This window comes from Rhinatrema bivittatum, chromosome 2 (genome assembly GCF_901001135.1).
Source record: "Rhinatrema bivittatum chromosome 2, aRhiBiv1.1, whole genome shotgun sequence".
NCBI classification, from domain to species: Eukaryota; Metazoa; Chordata; class Amphibia; order Gymnophiona; family Rhinatrematidae; genus Rhinatrema; species Rhinatrema bivittatum.
Window position 1 is genome coordinate 181,288,869 of NC_042616.1, and position 18,756 is coordinate 181,307,624.

At 40.1% G+C, this 18,756-nt stretch overlaps 1 protein-coding gene across 2 annotated transcripts in view; it reads right to left on the minus strand.

The window, feature by feature from the left end:
• The window catches only part of COL28A1 (collagen type XXVIII alpha 1 chain), a 352,774-nt gene that overhangs the window by 15,366 nt on the left and 318,652 nt on the right, over positions 1-18,756 (minus strand). For both annotated transcript variants that reach the window (XM_029588942.1, XM_029588943.1), the window contains exons 31-34: positions 17,392-17,428; positions 13,578-14,132; positions 11,248-11,423; positions 3,619-3,778 (exon numbers count right to left, since the gene is read on the minus strand). In XM_029588942.1, the coding sequence (XP_029444802.1) occupies positions 3,619-3,778; positions 11,248-11,423; positions 13,578-14,132; positions 17,392-17,428 (928 nt within the window). The remainder of the gene's footprint in view (positions 1-3,618; positions 3,779-11,247; positions 11,424-13,577; positions 14,133-17,391; positions 17,429-18,756) is intronic.

The window sequence follows — 18,756 nt, forward strand, 5'->3', positions numbered from 1 at the left end:
TTGAAAATTGGCTTCTAAGAAAAATCATACAAGACTTATTCATTTAAAGAAATATTCCCTGCACCACCAGTACTGGCCTTCAGGCAATAAGCTAATATGAAACAAAAACTAGTATGGAGTAGGGATGTGAATCGTTTTCCATATCGTCTTAACGATAGAAATCGTGTGGCAGGGCAAGAAAATCGTGTTAGGCACGATTTTTTAGTTAAAAAATCGTTAAAAATCGTTTTTTCCGATTAGTGCGCACTAACGGGAGTTAGTGCGCACTAACGGAGAGTTAGTGCGCACTAACTGAAAATGATACAATTTGACACTTTTCAGGTCAGTTAAGGTCAGTTTAGGAATGAATATGTATTCCTATTGGCTGCCCTCTTATTTATTCATGTTACCAAGCTTCCCACTGACAGTATATGGGGGATGGGAAATGGAAACAGTTGGTAGCTTGACAAAACAAGTAATGTGATCAGTCAATGTGACTAGAACTTGTGCCCTAACCCTGATACCAGGGGTATTGTGATCTTCCTGCACACAGTGCCCTATTCCTGATACCGGTGGTGTTGGGATCTTCTTGCACACATCCCGGTATCAGGGATAGGGCACTGCATGCAGGAAGATCACAACACCCCTGGTATTAGGGATAGGGCACTGCGTGCAGGAAGATCACAACACTCCTGGTATTAATAGGGATAGGGCACTGCATGCAGGAAGATCACAACACCCCTGGTATCAGGGATAGGGCACTGTGTGCAGGAAGATCACCCCGGAGGAGTGAGGGTCAGGCAGCTCCCCCCTGTCTGTGAAGCCAGCCTCTCACTAGTAATGCAGGGAGGGAGCTGTCTCAGACTGGTATCAGGGTTAGGGCACTGTGTGCAGGAAGATCACAACACCCCTGGTGCCAGGGTTAGGGCACTGTGTGCAGGAAAATCACTTAAAATCTACACTTACCAACAATCAATTACATATATTTGAACTGTGTACAGTTCCAGCCAGGACCACCTTTCTAAAATGCACAGTGATTGGCAAATTCAACATGCACTAGCATTTCAGGTGCCTGCTAACAAAAATAATAAACAAACAAGTTCTAGTCACGTGAGTGCTGATCATTACATTACTTTTTTTGTCAAGCTTCCAACTGTTTCCATTTCACATCCCCTCAACCATTACCTCAGTGTTAGCCTTGGTAACATCAATAGATAAGAGCACAGCCAGCCAATAGGAATACATATTCATTCCTAAGTGACCTTTACTGACCTGGGAAGTGTGAACACTTTGTTTCATTTTCTGTTGGTGTTCGTTAGTTTCCAGTTCCATTTCCCATCCCCCCAACCATCACCTCAGTGGTAACCTTGGTAACATCAATAGATAAGAGGGCAGCCAGCCAATAGGAACACATATTCATTCCTAACTGACCTTCAGTGACCTGGAAAGTGTTTATTTGTATCATTTTCAGTTAGTGCGCACTAAATCGAGTTAGTGCGCACTAACTGGGAGTTAGTGCGCACTAACACGATTTAACGATTTTTAATGATAAATCGTTAGAATTTCTATTGTATCGTGTTCTATAACGATTTAAGATGATATTAACATTATCGGACGATAATTTTAATCGTTGAAAAACGATTCACATCCCTAGTATGGAGCAAGCTTCCAACAGAAACTCAGCAAGAGGAAAATGGCAAATACCCCTGCAATGTGCCATGCTACAAGCTATGCCGCACATATCACTAACTCCCACAATCACCTATATGGGAAAGTCATTCAACATAAAGGGATCCTACTCATGCTCCTCCTCTAATGATTTGTGTATGTTATTGAGTGCAGAAAATGTGAAGCAGTGTTCTACATTGGTGAGACCAACCAAACATTATAGGCAAGAGTCAATTTACACCAACACAAGATTAATCACCACAGAGAAGACCAAAGCGACACATCTGTGGGAGAAGAAAGGAGCTAGTTCATTTCTAGACAAATATGACCTCTGGGACAACCAGCCCAGGGGTTACATCTCATATACTGTTTGAGGTGGTAAAATTTCCATACTGTTAAAGCGTCTTACTTTAGGGTTCCGTGAGCAAGGGAAAAGATAACTTTCAAAGCTTTTAGCATTGCAACGCTTAAATCCCAGGTCACAGTTCTTGTATACAGCACAGATGAGCACTCAAATCACTCTGCAGAAAAAAAGCACACTGGAAGCTGACTTGGTTTCCAACATTACTTTTACTGATGAATGATATAAGGGATAAAATGATCTTTACAGCTGAATTTTGATATCAAGATGTACATATAAGTTCCTTTATAAATTTGTGACGTCTGAAAGTCTTGTTTAAAGATTAAATTGATGAAGCCAATTGATTCAGTCTTTAACATGATCGGTTCAAGACTGATGGTTAGGTTTCTCCCATCCTATTGGCATAGGGCAAGTTTCATGTCTCCCTCCTAATGTCGTAAAGTTTTAAAATTGAAAGTCAGATTTAGATATCTTTTCAAATACACAGTCTTATCTTCTACCTCTCCAAGTAGTTTTCTTATACTTCTTGGTCTCCTCACAGTATCTGAAATGCACCAGTTATTCTCTTCTCCCTTTTAGTATCAAAGCAATACTGCAGTTATTCCTCTTCTCCCAAACTCTTTAGTAGATGTTCTTGGGCCCTGTTGGTGGTCCATTCCAACTCCTTTCTCCCCTCTTTCCTTCTCCTCTGGATGATAAAGTCATCCTTCTTCATAGATCCCAATAATCTCAGATTCCTCTTTGAGGAAGGGAATCTGTCCCATTTTTATTAGAGTAGAAAACAGAAAATAACTGAGTCCCTAGTTACTGGGCACTCAGAGCTTTAAAAGGTCAGTATCAATAATATGATAGGGATTACATTAGCCAATGTATGAGTCGATCTGTAATATGTATGTTATATTTTCACATTGTCAATGTACATGTCGATCTATAATATGTGTCATCTTGTAAACCATTGTGATCTTCATTTGGAACAACTATATAAAAAAATGGCTTAAATAAATAAATAAATAAATAAATAGGGAAGGTGGAAAGAAACTTCCATATCCAAAATAAAAGTCTCCATGGAGAGCTTAAAGCTTAAGCTAATAGAAAATCAGGGGAGAATCATGATATGCTGCCCTGCAAATGGAAACAGAAAATCTACATCTTAAAATGGTGGTCTGGAACCTACCAAAGCATTCTTCCACATGGGAGAGCTATACCCCAGACTATTCTTATGTTTTCTCCCAGAATAATAAGTGGTTTAATCCTACACTGGTAAAGAACCAAATAATCTCTACACAAATTGAATGCATTCCTGGTGTGCTGACTCTGAAATTATTACCATTTTCTTTTGAAATCCTAAACATTAAGCTAAATTTAAACTCTCTGCATGCTGCCTGCAGTCACAGAATACATCAAGAGGGTTAGTCTTCACCTTAAGTCTGATTGGTTTTTAGACAGGAATTCATATGGGTAGGTGCATTATTTCTTTTTATAGTTTTGTGGAAAAAACATGTGTAGGGAAAAACCTTATTCATTTTGTACCTAAGTTTAAATCTTCTCTACATAGGGGGCATGTACCAGCCAGAAAAGTATAAACTTAGTTTAAGAACATTATGACCTACCTTGATGGGTTGCAACTTCTAGTGATGGCTTTCCTTCTTGTATTGTTTTCAGAGGTACAACAGGTGGAGCAAGACGTCTTGCTTCAGAAACTTCAAGCCTTCCATAAAGAGAAGGGATGCGTGCTGGTTGATGCTCGGAAGACAGCTCAGGTGGGCTAAGCTATACAAGGAAAGTTTTACAGAAAAGGATAACAATCGGATATCAACACAGCATTCAAAAGCTAGTCTGAAATATATTAAGTTAGCCCTATAATAACTTCTTTGATAACCTTTATTTCTATGTATCTAAGTGGACTAATAGCATCCACACTACTTTATACCATAAAGTAACAAAAACTAATAACATTTTCATTTTAACAATTATAAGATAAAATAAACAAAATTTTACAAACTGTAAAGATGTAGCAAAACATATTTCTTTTAGGTGCCAAACTCTGGCCAGCTATGACCTAGGACGTAGCAGACAGTGGTGAATATTAGGTATTTCAGGACATGGTGTCATCTTCATCAGGCATTCTGGATAATGCAGGCCAAGATGCAGCATTTAACCGAAATAAAAGATCTGATATAATTCTGAACACATCTCATTATTCCTTTCACATAGTTATGCACAAGATTGGGCCTTATTCTCCTCTATATTTATAGTTATCACCAACATACTGCCGGAAATCCTCTTGCTGCTATAACGTCCTTTTTCTAAGCATTCCCAGAAATAGACAAGGGGCTACTTTCAGATGCTGCAGAACATAAGACCATAAGACATGTCATGCTAAGCCAGGCCAATGTCCACTGAGCCCAGAATCTCATCTCCAACAATGGCCAGTCTGGGTCACAAGTACCCAACAGATCCCAAAAAGTAGATCAATTTCTTGTTACTCCCAGGGAAAGCAAATACCGGTAGCTTTCTGTAGTCTACCTGGCTAATAATATTTTAGGGACTTTTCCCCCAGAAGCGTTTCCAAACCTCTTTTACCAGACTGCTATGCTAGTTATTTTGACCATGTTCTCTGACAACAGACTCCACAGCTTGCTTGTGCATTGAAAGAAAAATTACTTTCTATGATTTGTTAATTTGAATGTTAGTTCCATGAAGTCTCCACTTGTTTTAGTATTATTGAATGGGTAACTAGTTGTCCCTTCTTTACCTGCTCCATCCCACTCCTGATTTTATAAACTTTTGACCCCTCTTAGCTTTCTCTTTTCCAACCTGTGTAGCCTGTCTTCACAGGGAAGCCATTCCATTATCTTTACCATTTTTTCGCCCTCCTCTGCAACTTTTCCAATTCGGCTATGTCTTTTTTTTTTTTTTAGATGAGGCAACCAGAACTGTGCACAATATTCAAAGTGCAGTCACACAACTGATTGCTACAGAGGCAATAAGATATTTTCTGTTTTATTCTTCACTCCTTTTTGGACCATTCCTAGCATCCTATTTACTTGAATGACTGCTGCTACAAACTGAGCTGAAGATTTCAATGTATTGTCCACAAAGACTCTAAGGTCATTTTCTTGGGTGGTGACTCCTAATATGGGACCCCAGCATTATGTGCCTGTAGTTGGGATTTTTCCCTATGTGCATTGCTCTCTACTATTACACACTGAATTTCATTTGCAATTCAGGTGCCCAGTTTCCTAGTCTCAAGATCCTTCTGCAGTTCCTCACAATCTGCTGCTGTTAATGATTTCTTGTCATCTGCAAATCTGATCATTTCACTCATAGTTCCCTTTACCAGATCATTTATGAATATGTTAAATAGCTTAGGTCCCAGTACAGATCTCCGTGGCACTCCATTAATGACATGTCTCCATATGGAAAACTGACCATTTAGTCCAACTCTTTTCTATTAACCAGCTAGCAATTAGTTTTTGCTTCTATGGCAAGCTTCTTTTCAAAATTTCTCTTGGCCTGTCTTACTATTGTTTTTACATCAAACATGCCAGGACTTATGTGCTTGCTTATTTTCTTCATTTGGGCCTACCTTCTGTTTCTGAAAGATAATCTTTTGGCTTTCACCTCATTATTAAGCCATGCTGGCAATCATTTGATCTTCCTTCAATCTTTTTTTTTAATGCGTGAAATACATTTTATCTAGGCTTCCAAGATGGTATTTTTAAACAATGTCCATGCCTCATGCAGACTTAATCTTGGCAAACGCACCTTCTTTTAGTTTTTGTCTATTTATTTAATTTCCTCATTCTATCATTGTTTCCCTTTTTAAAGTTATGTACTTTTGAAGTAGTTTTATTTAAATTCTTTCCCTCCAATGATTATGCTAAATTTGATTGCATTATGATCACTATTAATAAGCAGCCCTATCACAGTAACCCTTTGCACCACGTGTGTTCTTCTGGGGATGAGATCTAAACTAGCTTCCCCTTTCATCAGTTCTATGAACTGGTCCATGAAACAGTCATTTATGGCATTTAGAAATTTAACCTCTCTAGCATGGGCCAATGAGACTGACCCAATCAATACAAGGGTAATTGAAATCTCCCATTATTATTGTGTCACCAAATTGATATGAATTTCTAATTTCTGCTAACATTTCAGAGTCTGTTTCTTCATCTTGATCAGCTGGATGGTAGTATACAAAATAGCCACAAAAAGAAAAAAAATCCTCACTTCAATACTAGGGGCAGATTTTCAAAGCCCTACGTGCGTAAATCCATAGGATTTACGTGCGTAGTGGGGGGTTACCTGCGCTGGGCCTATTTTATAAAGGCCTGGTGACACACGTAAAGCCCCGGTACGCATCTAAGTCCCGGGGCTTCGAAAAAGGGGTGGGATGGTCTGGGGGCGGGGTGGGGCCAGAGGCCTCTAGAACAGCAGCCATATGCTGTGTCGGAGTATCACATGCCGGCAGGCTGCCGGCGCATGCAACTTGCGCCTGCCCAGAGGCAGACGCAAGAGGTACAATAAAGTTCGGGGGGAGGGGTTAGAACGGGGCTAGGGGTGGGAAGGTTAGGGGAAGGGGTGGGAAGGACAGAGTAGGGGGAAAGGGAAGTTCCCTCACAGGTCGCTCCTAAATTGGAGCAGCCTGGGAGAGAACGGGTGAAGGCCGCAGGCATCGGCGCGCGCAAGATGCACTAGTGTACACCCCCTTGTGCACACCAACCCCCGATTTTATAACATGCGCGCACCTGCCTCGCATGTTATAAAATCGAACGTCCATGTGCGCGGCCGGGCAGCGAGCGCACATGGACACCCGCGCGTATCTTTTAAAATTTACCCATTAATGTTAATGACGTTTGCAATTAAAGCTGAATTTCATTGCCAAAAGCGGAACAAATAAGAGATTATAGCATACAGTATTGTAATCATCTTTCTAAAAAAAAAAACCAAACCTTTCATAAATATATCATATTAAGTAGCAAAAAAGTATTTTTTAATATTAATTTTGAATAAAATCTTATCTTGAAGGAGATTTTTCTCCAGTAGTTTTTCCTAAGACTCAAGATATCAAGTTTGCCACAGCTAGCAGCCGAGGTTAAATGCATTAGCCAACACTGACCAACATTTAACTTGAAGCTTCCTCAGTGCTAAACAGCAACATTTAAATCATTTAGCATATTGCTCTGTTTTTGATGTTTCTACTGAGGTGCTGTTTAGCACTGGTGCAAATATGCTTAGACAAACTTTAAACATTCAAGGTTGCAAGAAAACTAGAGATCTTACATTCTGGAGATCTCAGTCCTCTCTCTCGCCTAGCATGAGATAACATCTCTTGTATGTACTATTAGGTACCTCTCTTCCTACTTCTACTTCTAATAATTTATAGAAGTTGCTGGGTGTCATCCTTCAGATGTTAAACCAAAGTTCTGCCCACTTCATGGTTAGCTGTCAAACTATGGGCAGGTATTTTTTAGCTGTGAATTTTGCAATAATTTTTGAAGCGAAAGTGTACATAGAGTTCAAGTGCAATCTCTGAATATTGTCCTTCATTGATCTAAACAACCTTCTCTCCTCCCCACCCCAACCCCCGTTCTCCCCAGCCTTCTAAATGTGGCAAAAAATATGTATACATTTAGCATTATTGATGGAAGACAGCTTTCAGATAACATATTTCCACACATAAATAACTGTCTAGCTGCATAAATGACTTTTGAAAATTGTCCTCTTAATGGCCCAAAGTCAAGGAAGATGGCGGTGGCGTCCAGGCTGCCATGAAGAGTTCCGGGGAACGCCGCGGTGAAGGCTGGCCCGAGCCACGAGCAGCCCCAGGGAGGGCAGGAGAGCAGTGCAGGAAGTAAGTACATGCAGTCGCAGCCGTCTGTGATTGACGGTCATAACAGTGTGTTGGGTAAGAGTATAGTAATAGGAATATACTACCATCCACCTGGACAAAATGGTCAGACAGATGATGAAATGCTAAGAGAAATCAGGGAAGCTAACCAATTTGGCAGTGCAATAATAATGGGAGATTTCAATTACCCCAATATTGACTGGGTAAATGTAGCATCAGGAATTGCTAAAGACAAAGTTCCTGGATGTAATAAATGACTGCTTCATGGAGCAATTGGTTCAGGAACCAACAAGAGAGGGAGCTATTTTATATTTAATTCTTAGTGGAACGCAGGATTTGGTGAGAGCGGTAATGGTGGTGTGGCCACTTGGCAATAGATCATAACATGATCAAATTTAAACTAATAACTGGAAGGGGGACAATAAGTATATCTACAGCTCTAACACTAAACTTTCAAAAGAGAAACTTTGATAAAATGAGGAAAATAGTTAGAAAAAAACTGAAAGGTGCAGCTGCAAAAGTTAAAAATGTTCAACAGGTATGGACATTGTTTAAAAATACAATCCTAGAGGCGCAGTCCAGATGTATTCCATGCATTAAAAAAGGTGGAAGGCAGGCAAAATGATTACTGTCATGGTTAAAAGGTGAGATGAAAGAGGCTATTTTAGCCAAAAAAATCCTTCAAAAATTGGAAGAAGGATACATCTGAAGAAAATAGGATAAAATATAAGCATTGTCAAGTTAAGTATAAAACATTGATAAGACAGGTGAAGAGAGAATTTGAAATGACGTTGGCCTTAGAGGCAAAAACTCATAATAAAAACTTTTAAAAATATATCCGAAGCAAGAAACCTGTGAGGGAGTCAGTTGGACCATTAGATGACTGAGGGGTTAAAGGGTCTCTTAGGCCATTGAAGAAAGACTAAATTAATTTTTTGCTTCCGTGTTTACTGATGAGGATGTTTGGGAGAAACCGGTTCCGGAGATGGTTTTCAAGGGTGATGAGTCAGATTAACAAACTAAAGAGTAGCAAATCACCTAGACCAGATGGTATGCATCCTAGGGTACTGAAGGAACTCAAAAATGAAATTTCTGATCTATTAGTTAAAATTTGTAACCTATCATTAAAATCATCCATTGTACTGGAGGGTGGCCAATTTAACCCCAATATTTAAAAAGGGCTCCAAGGGTGATCTGGCTAACTATAGACCAGTGAGCCTGACCTCAGTGCCGGGAAAAATAGTGGAAACTAATTCTAAAGATCAAAATCGTAGAGCATATAGAAAGACATGCTTTAATAGAACACAGTCAACATGGATTTACCCAAGGGAAGACTTGCCTAACAAATCTGCTTCATTTTTTTGAAGGGGTTAATAAACATGTGGATAAAGTTGAACCGATAGATGTAGTGTATTTGGATTTTCAGAAGGTGTTTGACAAAGTCCCTCATGAGAGGCTTCTAAGAAAACTAAAAAGTCATGGGATAGGAGGCGATGTCCTTTCGTGGATTACAAACTGGTTAAAAGTTTGTAAGACTGGAAGATTGGGCATCCAAATGGCAGATGAAATTTAATGTGGACAAGTGCAAGGTGTTGCATATAGGGAAAAATAACGCTTGCTGTAGTTACACGATGTTAGGTTCCATATTAGGAGCTACTACCCAGGAAAAAGATCTAGGTATCATAGTAGATAATACTTTAAAATCGTCGGCTCAGTGTGCTGCGGCAGTCAAAAAAGCAAACAGAATGTTAGGAATTATTAGGAAGGGAATGGTTAATAAAACGGAAAATGTCATAATGCCTCTGTATCGCTCCATGGAGAGAACGCACCTTGAATACTGTGTACAATTCTGGTTGCCGCATCTCAAAAAAGATATAGTTGCGATGGAGAAGGCACAGAGAAGGACAAAAATAATAAAGGGGATGGAACAGCTCCCCTATGAGGAAAGGCTAAAGAAGTTAGGGCTGTTCAGCTTACAGAAGAGACGGTTGAGGGGGGATATGATAGAGGTGTTTAAGATCATGACAGGTCTTGAACGAGTAGATGTGAATCGGTTATTTACACTTCTGGATAATAGAAGGACTAGGGGGCATTCCATGAAGTTAGCAAGTAGCACATTTAAGACTAATCATAGAAAATTCTTTTTCACTTAATGCACAATTAAGCTCTGGAATTTGTTGCCAGAGGATGTGGTTAGTGCAGTTAGTGTAGCTGGGTTCAAAAAAGGTTTGGATAAGTTCTTGAAGGAGAAGTCTATTAACGGCTATTAATCAAGTTTACTTAGGGGTAGATTTTAAAAAACCACGCCCGCGCGTAGTTTGGTTCGCGCGACTGGCGCAAACAAAAGTACGTCGGATTTTAATAGATACGTGCGTAGCCGCACGTATCCTTTAAAATCCAGGGTTGGCGCGCGCAAGGCTGCGCAAAATCATCGGCCTGCGCGCGCCGAGCCGCACAGAGTGCCTCCGTTCCCTCCACCTCCCCCCATCTTCCCCTCCCTTCCCCTTCCTAACCCACCCTCCAGCCCTAACTAATTCCCCCCCTACCTTTATTTCAAAAGTTATGCCTGCCCGAGGCAGGTGTAACTTGCGCGCACCGGGCCGGCTGCCAGCACATCATATTCCGGTCCGGGGGCTGGTCCAAAGGCCGCGGCCCTGCCCTTGGAATGCCCCGATGATGCGCCAGCCACGACATGCCCCCCAACACGCCCCCCCACCCAGGAAAGCCCCGGTATTTACGTGCGTCCCGGGGCTTTGCGCACACTGGCAGCCTATGCAAAATAGGCTCGGTGCGTGCAGGGAGAGCTTGGGGCAGGTTTTCGGGGGGTAAGCACTTATCTAACGCGTGTACCCCTTTGAAAATTTGCCCCTTAGGGAATAGCCACTGCTATTAATTGCATCAGTGGCATGGGATCTTCTTGGTGTTTGGGTAATTGCCAGGTTCTTGTGGCCTGGTTTGGCCTCCGTTGGAAACAGGATGCTGGGCTTGATGGACCCTTGATCTAACGCAGCATGGCAATTTCTTATGTTCTTATGTTCTAATGATGTAACCGCACCATTGAATATACCAGACTATCTTAAAGATAGCTAGATAAGTTAGCTGGCTAAAGTTAAGGACTACTCTATGACAAGACCAGAGTTAGCTGGATAAGCTGTCTGGCTAGCTTAACTCTGCCCTGGAATACCCCCAAAACATCCCTATATTATCCAGCTAAATTTTACACTGGCAATAAGTTATCCATCTATAATTTAGCCACATAAGTGCCCAAAATATTGAAATGTCTGCATTTAGCCAGATAACTCACAAGTTATCTGCCTAAATGCTTTTGAATACGGTCCCATGGGTTTTAGTTTTTAGGATGCAGTCATTCACTGTTGTTGCTTACCGGATCGATCTTGTCTTTACTAGGTGGAGGAACATACGGAGCTGGAGTTCCACCAAGGACCCCATCATCAACATCAGGCAGTAACAATTCATGGTGATGTGATGAGCTGTGAACTAATCTGATGTATGAGCTTTCGTTTCTCTTGCAGATTTTTTTCAAAAGCTTATTTTCCAGAGCTGAAAGAGGCCCAGAAACATGTTAAAGTTAGTGATCACAAAGCAAAACTAGGGTCAGAATGAAAAATGAAAATCTTAAATAAGAATTGTGTTAAAAAAAAGAAATGTACTGAATGAACTTTTCTTACAAATAAAAGAAAAATATTGAAGTACTGGAGATGGCAAAATAAATCACTGGTGGTTTCAAATAATAATGGGCTTCTGCAAAGTCAAAAGATACACATCATTCTTTTGCACTGCCAAATTCATTAAGACAGTGCAGAATAAAATGGAGATGATACTTAAACATGAAGTTAAAACCGAAGAAAAAATGTCAGTGCTGTTCCTTGAGCCTCGCTTATTGCTACAATGGTTCATTTTTTAATGTTATCAATAACGTTATTTTAGCTTTGCATATTTTTGCCATTATGATCATCATAGCAGAGAAAATGCCATTTTGTGACCACGTTTAACTGGTTATGCTTTATGATTTTGCTTTAAATTATACTCAGAGAAGATAACTTTCAAACAACTCCACGTGGCCCAATATATGCATGTATATGGCTATGCAGAGATCTCTGATAATATTTTATAACCCGTGAGTATCAGATGTGTGTGTGTGTATTATAAGACAAGTGTATGTATGCTTATGTGCCAATGCATGCAATGCACTGAAAGTATTTCAATGTATGGAACATGTGTACTTTTCCTACCTATTTTAAACACACACATGCATATATTTTATGCGAGGAAAAAATAAAGTAGGTCTTGCTCATGTAAAACCCAATTTATGCTCAGAAGTTGAGATATTTGCACATAATTGCAGTTTCCAGTTGTATGATTTCTCCACCAGTTCATCAAGCTCCTCCTGGTTCTTCAACCTGAACTCCTCCCAGGTCACTCAAACCTCCCACCCATCCAATACTGCACAACAAACAAGTCTGATATCAATTATCAGAAGTTAATTAGCAGATGTAGAATTGCATTAGTAAGTTGCCAAATGTAGGCTCGTGACTGCTGTCCCTGCCCTGAAACGTCCCATGACCACCCTTTATCACACATACAGTGTATATGTGCGCGAAACTGAATATAAGATTTATAAAACAGCGATTACACAAGTATTAGCTATTTATGCGGGAATATGCTAAATGTATGCTTGTAAGTGCTTTGAAAATTTACCCTGTGTGTAACCGTTTGCAGACAGTAGATGGTTCAGTCACATCATACACGTGCTATGATATTTTTTTACATCCCCTTTACTGTCAAAGGTCTCACACAAGTCTCACTGAGGCAACAGTGTCTAATATCTTTCAAGTGGCCTCCTTGGGGCCACCTCCAGTGATTCAACGGACCTCCATGATGCAGCAGCCAGCTTCCTTATAGTGATGTTTTAGACTTAGATTACAGTACTATATGTACACTCTGAAAAATGTGTGAATATTTATTTGAGGAGCACCCACTGTTGCACAATGCACTCATGTGCTACTAGCTTCATTAAATGGGAATGCTTCATTAGCATGCAAAAACCCATGAGCGCAACTGTGCTCCTTCCAGATTATTCCTTCTGTGTAATGCAGGGGAAACATTTATGTAGGTCTGACAGCTACCAGAGGCAAAGAAAAGGCACGTATGTATTTGGGTGGATCAGTGTTTGTGAGCATGACTGGGGGCGAAGCAGAAGACTTTAATGGAGCATCTATGGTAGCTCCTCCTGTGCACATCAAATATAGTTTTTTGGATCATGGCAATTCTTTTTCTTGCCAAATCTTCTTTTATGACTGTTACTATTTAGGAGTTTTTCCCCCTATTTGCTCTGCAGAGGTCAAAGAGTTAAGGGGTAAATTGAGCCTTATATACTATACTTTTTTAGTGTTATCTCAAATATATTAATGCTACACATGCTCACTTCATATCAGCATTCACGAAGACACTGTACTAAATTCATCTCCTAATATCAAAGACACCATATACAAATTTTAGTAAGGAACAGAATATTTTTACAGCAGTTGCTGCCATAAATAACATTTTAATACGCAGAAGGTGCACAAGATATTCCCTTTTAGTTGGTTCCAATTAATTTCACTATTTAGACCCAAGAATCATAAATCAGATAAAAAGTGAGATATGTGAGTATAATCTTTGGCAAAAAGCTCCAGATTATGCAGATAATCTTACCTGGTAGGGTTAAGAAGTCATCTATTTGGTAGACATACTCATCGTCTGGATCAGAAGCAATGAGATCCATTTCTTTCCGAAATTCAGGAAAGCTGGGGTCACTTGCATTAACCACTCCAATTACAAACATCTCAATGTTTGAGTCATGGGCCGCCTTCACCACCGTCTTCAAGTTTGTCCCATCCTGATTGTCTGCTTGTCCATCTGTTATAACAATGGCCACTTTCCTCACCTCTTGCCGGGCAGCCTGGAACACCTCATTGGCCTTCGCTATAGCTGTAGCTGTGAAGGTGCCTTCTCCTAGATACTGCATTCGCTCAACAGCAAGTTTTACATCAGCTTTGCTGGAGTACTTCTGCAACGTGGCAGATAGTTCTACTTTATGGCTAAAGTTTATAAGGCCAACACGGGTGGTAACTTGGTTGACGGTTACTCTGTCAATAACTGCTTTCACAAAGCTTTTGATGACTTGAAAGTTGTCTGGTCCAATACTTTCTGAACTATCGATCACAAAGACAAGTTCCATTGGTACTTCTTTACATTCGACTCCACAGCCTAAAATATATATTTAAAAACCCTTTAGTTTTAGATGAATTAGAAAATTCATCTTAAAGCAAAAGTACCAAATATTTGCCTTCATATATTAGCTTGGAATTGGCTTCTCTGAAGTTGTGAAAAGCTTTAACACACTTATTTTGCCTCTAAGAAAGGAAAAGAAAATTAGGAAGCACTAAGAGAGCCCATCCCATTAGAATACTTGATTGGTTAACATCCCCCCTACCTCTGTTCCCTTATTTCACAGTCCTCTCACCCACACTTGCATAAGTCTTATCACACATGGTTTCTGATGTTGGCTCATTTTAGCAGCCTCTCTCTGGCCCGTTTCCATTGTATTTATAACCTTTCAAAGGTGTGGCCTTCAGACATGGACAGTAGATGGAATCATCCCAAAAGATTCAGGCAGCCCCTACAAAATATTTTTAATTTCTATACCATTTAGACTGTAGGGGTATGAAAGCTATGATCCTTCAAGAAGATGGCTACAAGACGATTAGAGTACTTTAATCCTAATGTGCAGTCATCTCACAGTGCACTAAAACTGTCCACAAAAACGGATTCTCTAAGAGAGTTTTTTAGTCAGTTTTTTTGTTTGTTCTCTTTTTAATTTTTAAGCTCCATACAGAATCACGTTTCTAAATATAACTAAAAACATGCAGAAATACAAGGATAGATCATGATAACTACTAGAGCCTTATGCTTTTATTTTCTTGGACCATGCACTCTTATGATGGTAACTTTGAAAATAATCATCCTTGTTATTTTATCGCAATTCAGGGAGATGTAGCTAACCCTTCACAATGACATCAGGGTACTAATGTGCCTCCCAATGTCCCCATGATGTTAGTTAAACGGCCAATTGGCCCTTATCTACACCCCCGAATGTTAAAGTTCCCCTCTCTCCAGGGGTCTATGTACTCCCCATGACCCTCCCCCACCATCTTCTGAGGTGGCAGGGACCCCCAAAACCCACCATAAATGGTAGCAATTGTCACATGGTAACACCATGCGCCCTCGTGTTCACGCACCCCTTGAGCCAAAATATAGCCCACCCCCCAGGTCAGCAAAGTGCACCCATCCCTCTGAATATCCCCCCCAAATCTTTTACACTCCAACCCTCCTCCCCCACCTCCACACTGCCATACGTTCAAACCCTGGTGTCTAGTGGCCCCTCCCCCACCCAAAAATAAGACCCTGTGGATCTTGAGTGACTACCCAGACCCCCACCTTCACCCCTACACCCCCCATACCTGTAAAAGTAGTCATTGGGGCTCACTGGGGGCTCAGAGTGCCCCTCATTCTGGTCCCAGTTGACGTCATTTTTCAAAATGGCGCCAACTGGTCAGTTTCTCTATCACATGATAGGGGAACTGCTTATTTCCCAAGCCATCCACAGTTCATGCCCTGTGGCATCCAGGCCTATCAAAATGGTCCTTTTTTATTGGCTTCCCTGGGTTCGCCTCTTTTTCATGTTACTAAAAACATATTCCTATTTTACTACAATTTTCTATTCAAGCTGCCAGGTCATTTTCCATGAAAAATAATTTTTCGTTATACCATTATCTTCTGCATTTATATAGTGCTCTATAACAGGGCCCTTCCCAACAAATCATACAGGTATAATTCATCCTCGGCCACTGAGACCATGAGAAAGAAAATGGCTTGCTCAAAGCCACAAAAAATGTCAGTGGTTCCCAGCCTATCACTAACCACTAAACTGCTTTCTCTCCCCATACAAGTAAAGATCTGATAGATTAAAAACCTGTGCCACATTTTACCCGACTATTGCAGTTTTTCCTAGAGATATAAATCATTGTCTCCTTCTCACTGCAGATTTTAAAAACATAACAGCAGATAATGGCTGCAGGACTCATCTGGTCTACCCATTTTCCTTCTGAGTTGCAGTACTGTGGCTTTACCCTCACTGCCCTCAGTTAAAGATCCTCTCTGCTTGTCCTATGCTTTCATGAATATACAGATACTTTTTTTGCCTTTATCATCTCCACCAGGAGGTTTTTCCATGCATCCCTAGCCCTCTCTCTGAAGAAATACTTCCTTAAGTTATTCCTAAAACTACCCATTTCAGCTTCATACCATGATACCTTTTTTGAATTTCCTTTCTTCTGAAAAAGCTTGCTTCTTATGCATTTAAATCTTTGAGGTATTTTAATGTCTCTATCATATCCCCCATACATGTAGGTTTCTGAAGTCTTAGCTCATAATGCATGCCTAACCTGCACCATTTTTCTAGTCCTCTTCTTTCCTCTACTCTTGTCTATATCCTTGTGGAGACAATCTCCAGAATGGGACAACATGAAGTCTCAGCAATGATTTGGACAGATCAAAATTAGCAGGACTGCCCACAGAAAGAACACCAATTCCCCCAAAAACAAAGGTTCAATGGGTAAGAAAATCAAGAGAAACATGTGGAACATCATCATTGGGCCCCCCCCTTAGCAAAAAATTCTATAAAAGGACCCCACACTGCCCTGATAAATGCCAAATGGTTATGTGGGACTGCTGTTAAGGAGGCCAATCAGTGGTGAACTATCAGTCTCTCTCTATGACCTACTGGAAAGGAGGTGCTGTAACTTGTTTCCAACCCTTAGCAATCACACACCATGCTGCTATATAAACCTGCAGGCAAAAACATTGTTGATGTTTTCTCAGGTCAGGAACCGGTAAATTTAATAAGACACCTCGGGCGTACAGGGTGATATCCATCCCCAACAGCCCTACTGTCCAGTCTGAAACCTGCTGCCTAAATTCACTCATTTTTCTATTCCCTCTAGTGCAGGGGTGGCCAACTCCGGTTCTCGAGAGTCACAAAACAGGCCAGGTTTTCATAACACCCACAATGAACATGCACAAGATAGATTTACATACAATAGAGGCAGTGCATGCAAATCTCTCTCGTCCATATTCATTGTGGATATTCCTGAAAACCTGGCCTGTTTGTGGCTCGCAAGGAGCAGAGATGGCCACAACCAGATCTAGTGCATCTACATGGTTGCAGATCTTTGTATCATCTGAAGAAAAAGAATGTTTCCTCCAAGTCCCTCTGCTATATCACTAATTAAATCGAGCAGAGCGGATCCCTGAAGCACACTCCAGTGGAGAACGCCCCTCCTCCCCCCATTCCTTGGCAAGAACGCCATTTACTGCTATTCTCTATTGCCGTCCACCAAGCAATTTTAAACCAGCTTCTCACCTTACGACCCACCCCTAGACTTCTTAGTCTGTTTATGAGTCTTACCGCATATCTCAATGATAAGCCTGATCACATCTTCTTTCTGAAATAAAAAAAAAAAAAGACAGGAATTGGTTACTGCAAAACTGTTTATATTAACAGTAAATACAGAGTGTGTAGCACGTGCATTTTATTAGTTTTATACCTTTAGGGGATATTTAGTTTTATACCTTTAGGGGATATTTTGCATAACTAAAAATGACTTTTCTGGAAATGTAAAATGCTTAGTAATGTACACAGTTAATGTACACAGTCATTGCCAGTTCTATTTATACAGTACATATTCTGCCATAAGTAATTTTGAGATGGAGACAGGGGTTCAACAAATACATTTAGATTTTAGAAAGTCAATTCTATGTATGTAAATTTGAAAATATTCCTATTTTCAGACGTCAAAATAGTAATAAAACTCAATTTTTGATTGAAAAACTGCAGTTTGGGGGAGTTTATGGCTTTTTATTCACTCCTATTTTTCCTAATTCTTGAAAGCAAAAACCATCACTATTGCTTGAGGTAAGCCCTGTGTGACTTGTTCATGCACTAAGCTGCTGCATCCATGAGCAGTCAATGCGTCTGTTCACGTTGTTCATGAGCAACTGACTCAGCTAACCCATGAAAGGAATCATTTAGTACTTTGTTTATTCTTTACATTTTAAGACAGCTATTTGTAATTGTCCAGATTTATTTATTTAGATTTTAGATTTATATTCCGCTTTTTGGCACTTCAAAGCAGCTGCTAGATAACCAGATAAGTCACTTATCCGGCTATCTGGTTACCCAAATAGTCAATGGCGGATCCATGTTAACTTAACCAGATGAGTAGTGATATTCTTTTTTTTAAGCCAGTTAACAAGATAAGTTAGACCTAACACAGAGCAGGTTAACCTATCCAGCTAAGTAGCAAATTGTATGCGGATATTCAGCGGCATAGCTGTGCCGTTGAATATCCTATGTAACTTAGCCGGATATTTTATATCCGGCTAAGTTACATATCCAGCTAACTCTGAATATCTACTCCAATGGATTTAGCACACTTTGAAAGAAAACCAAAACAAAAGGAAACCCTCCCCAATGTACAAAGCAAAGTTAGATTCCTTGCACACTTCTGTTAGCAAACATAACCCATTCACACTGACTGCAAAACTATTTAGTTTTACCAAATACAATCCTATTTATAGAAGACAAAGTATTTACACACATCCATGTTAACCAGCCTAGATCAGAGATTATATTCAGTATGATCAATGAGTTTAACAGTAGTGGGCGAAGCATTGATGCTAGCAGGATGGGCTTTTATTTTAGTCAATTTTAAGATGGATGATTTATAAGTATTTTTGTTATATTTTATTACCTATATTGTGATATGTTGTA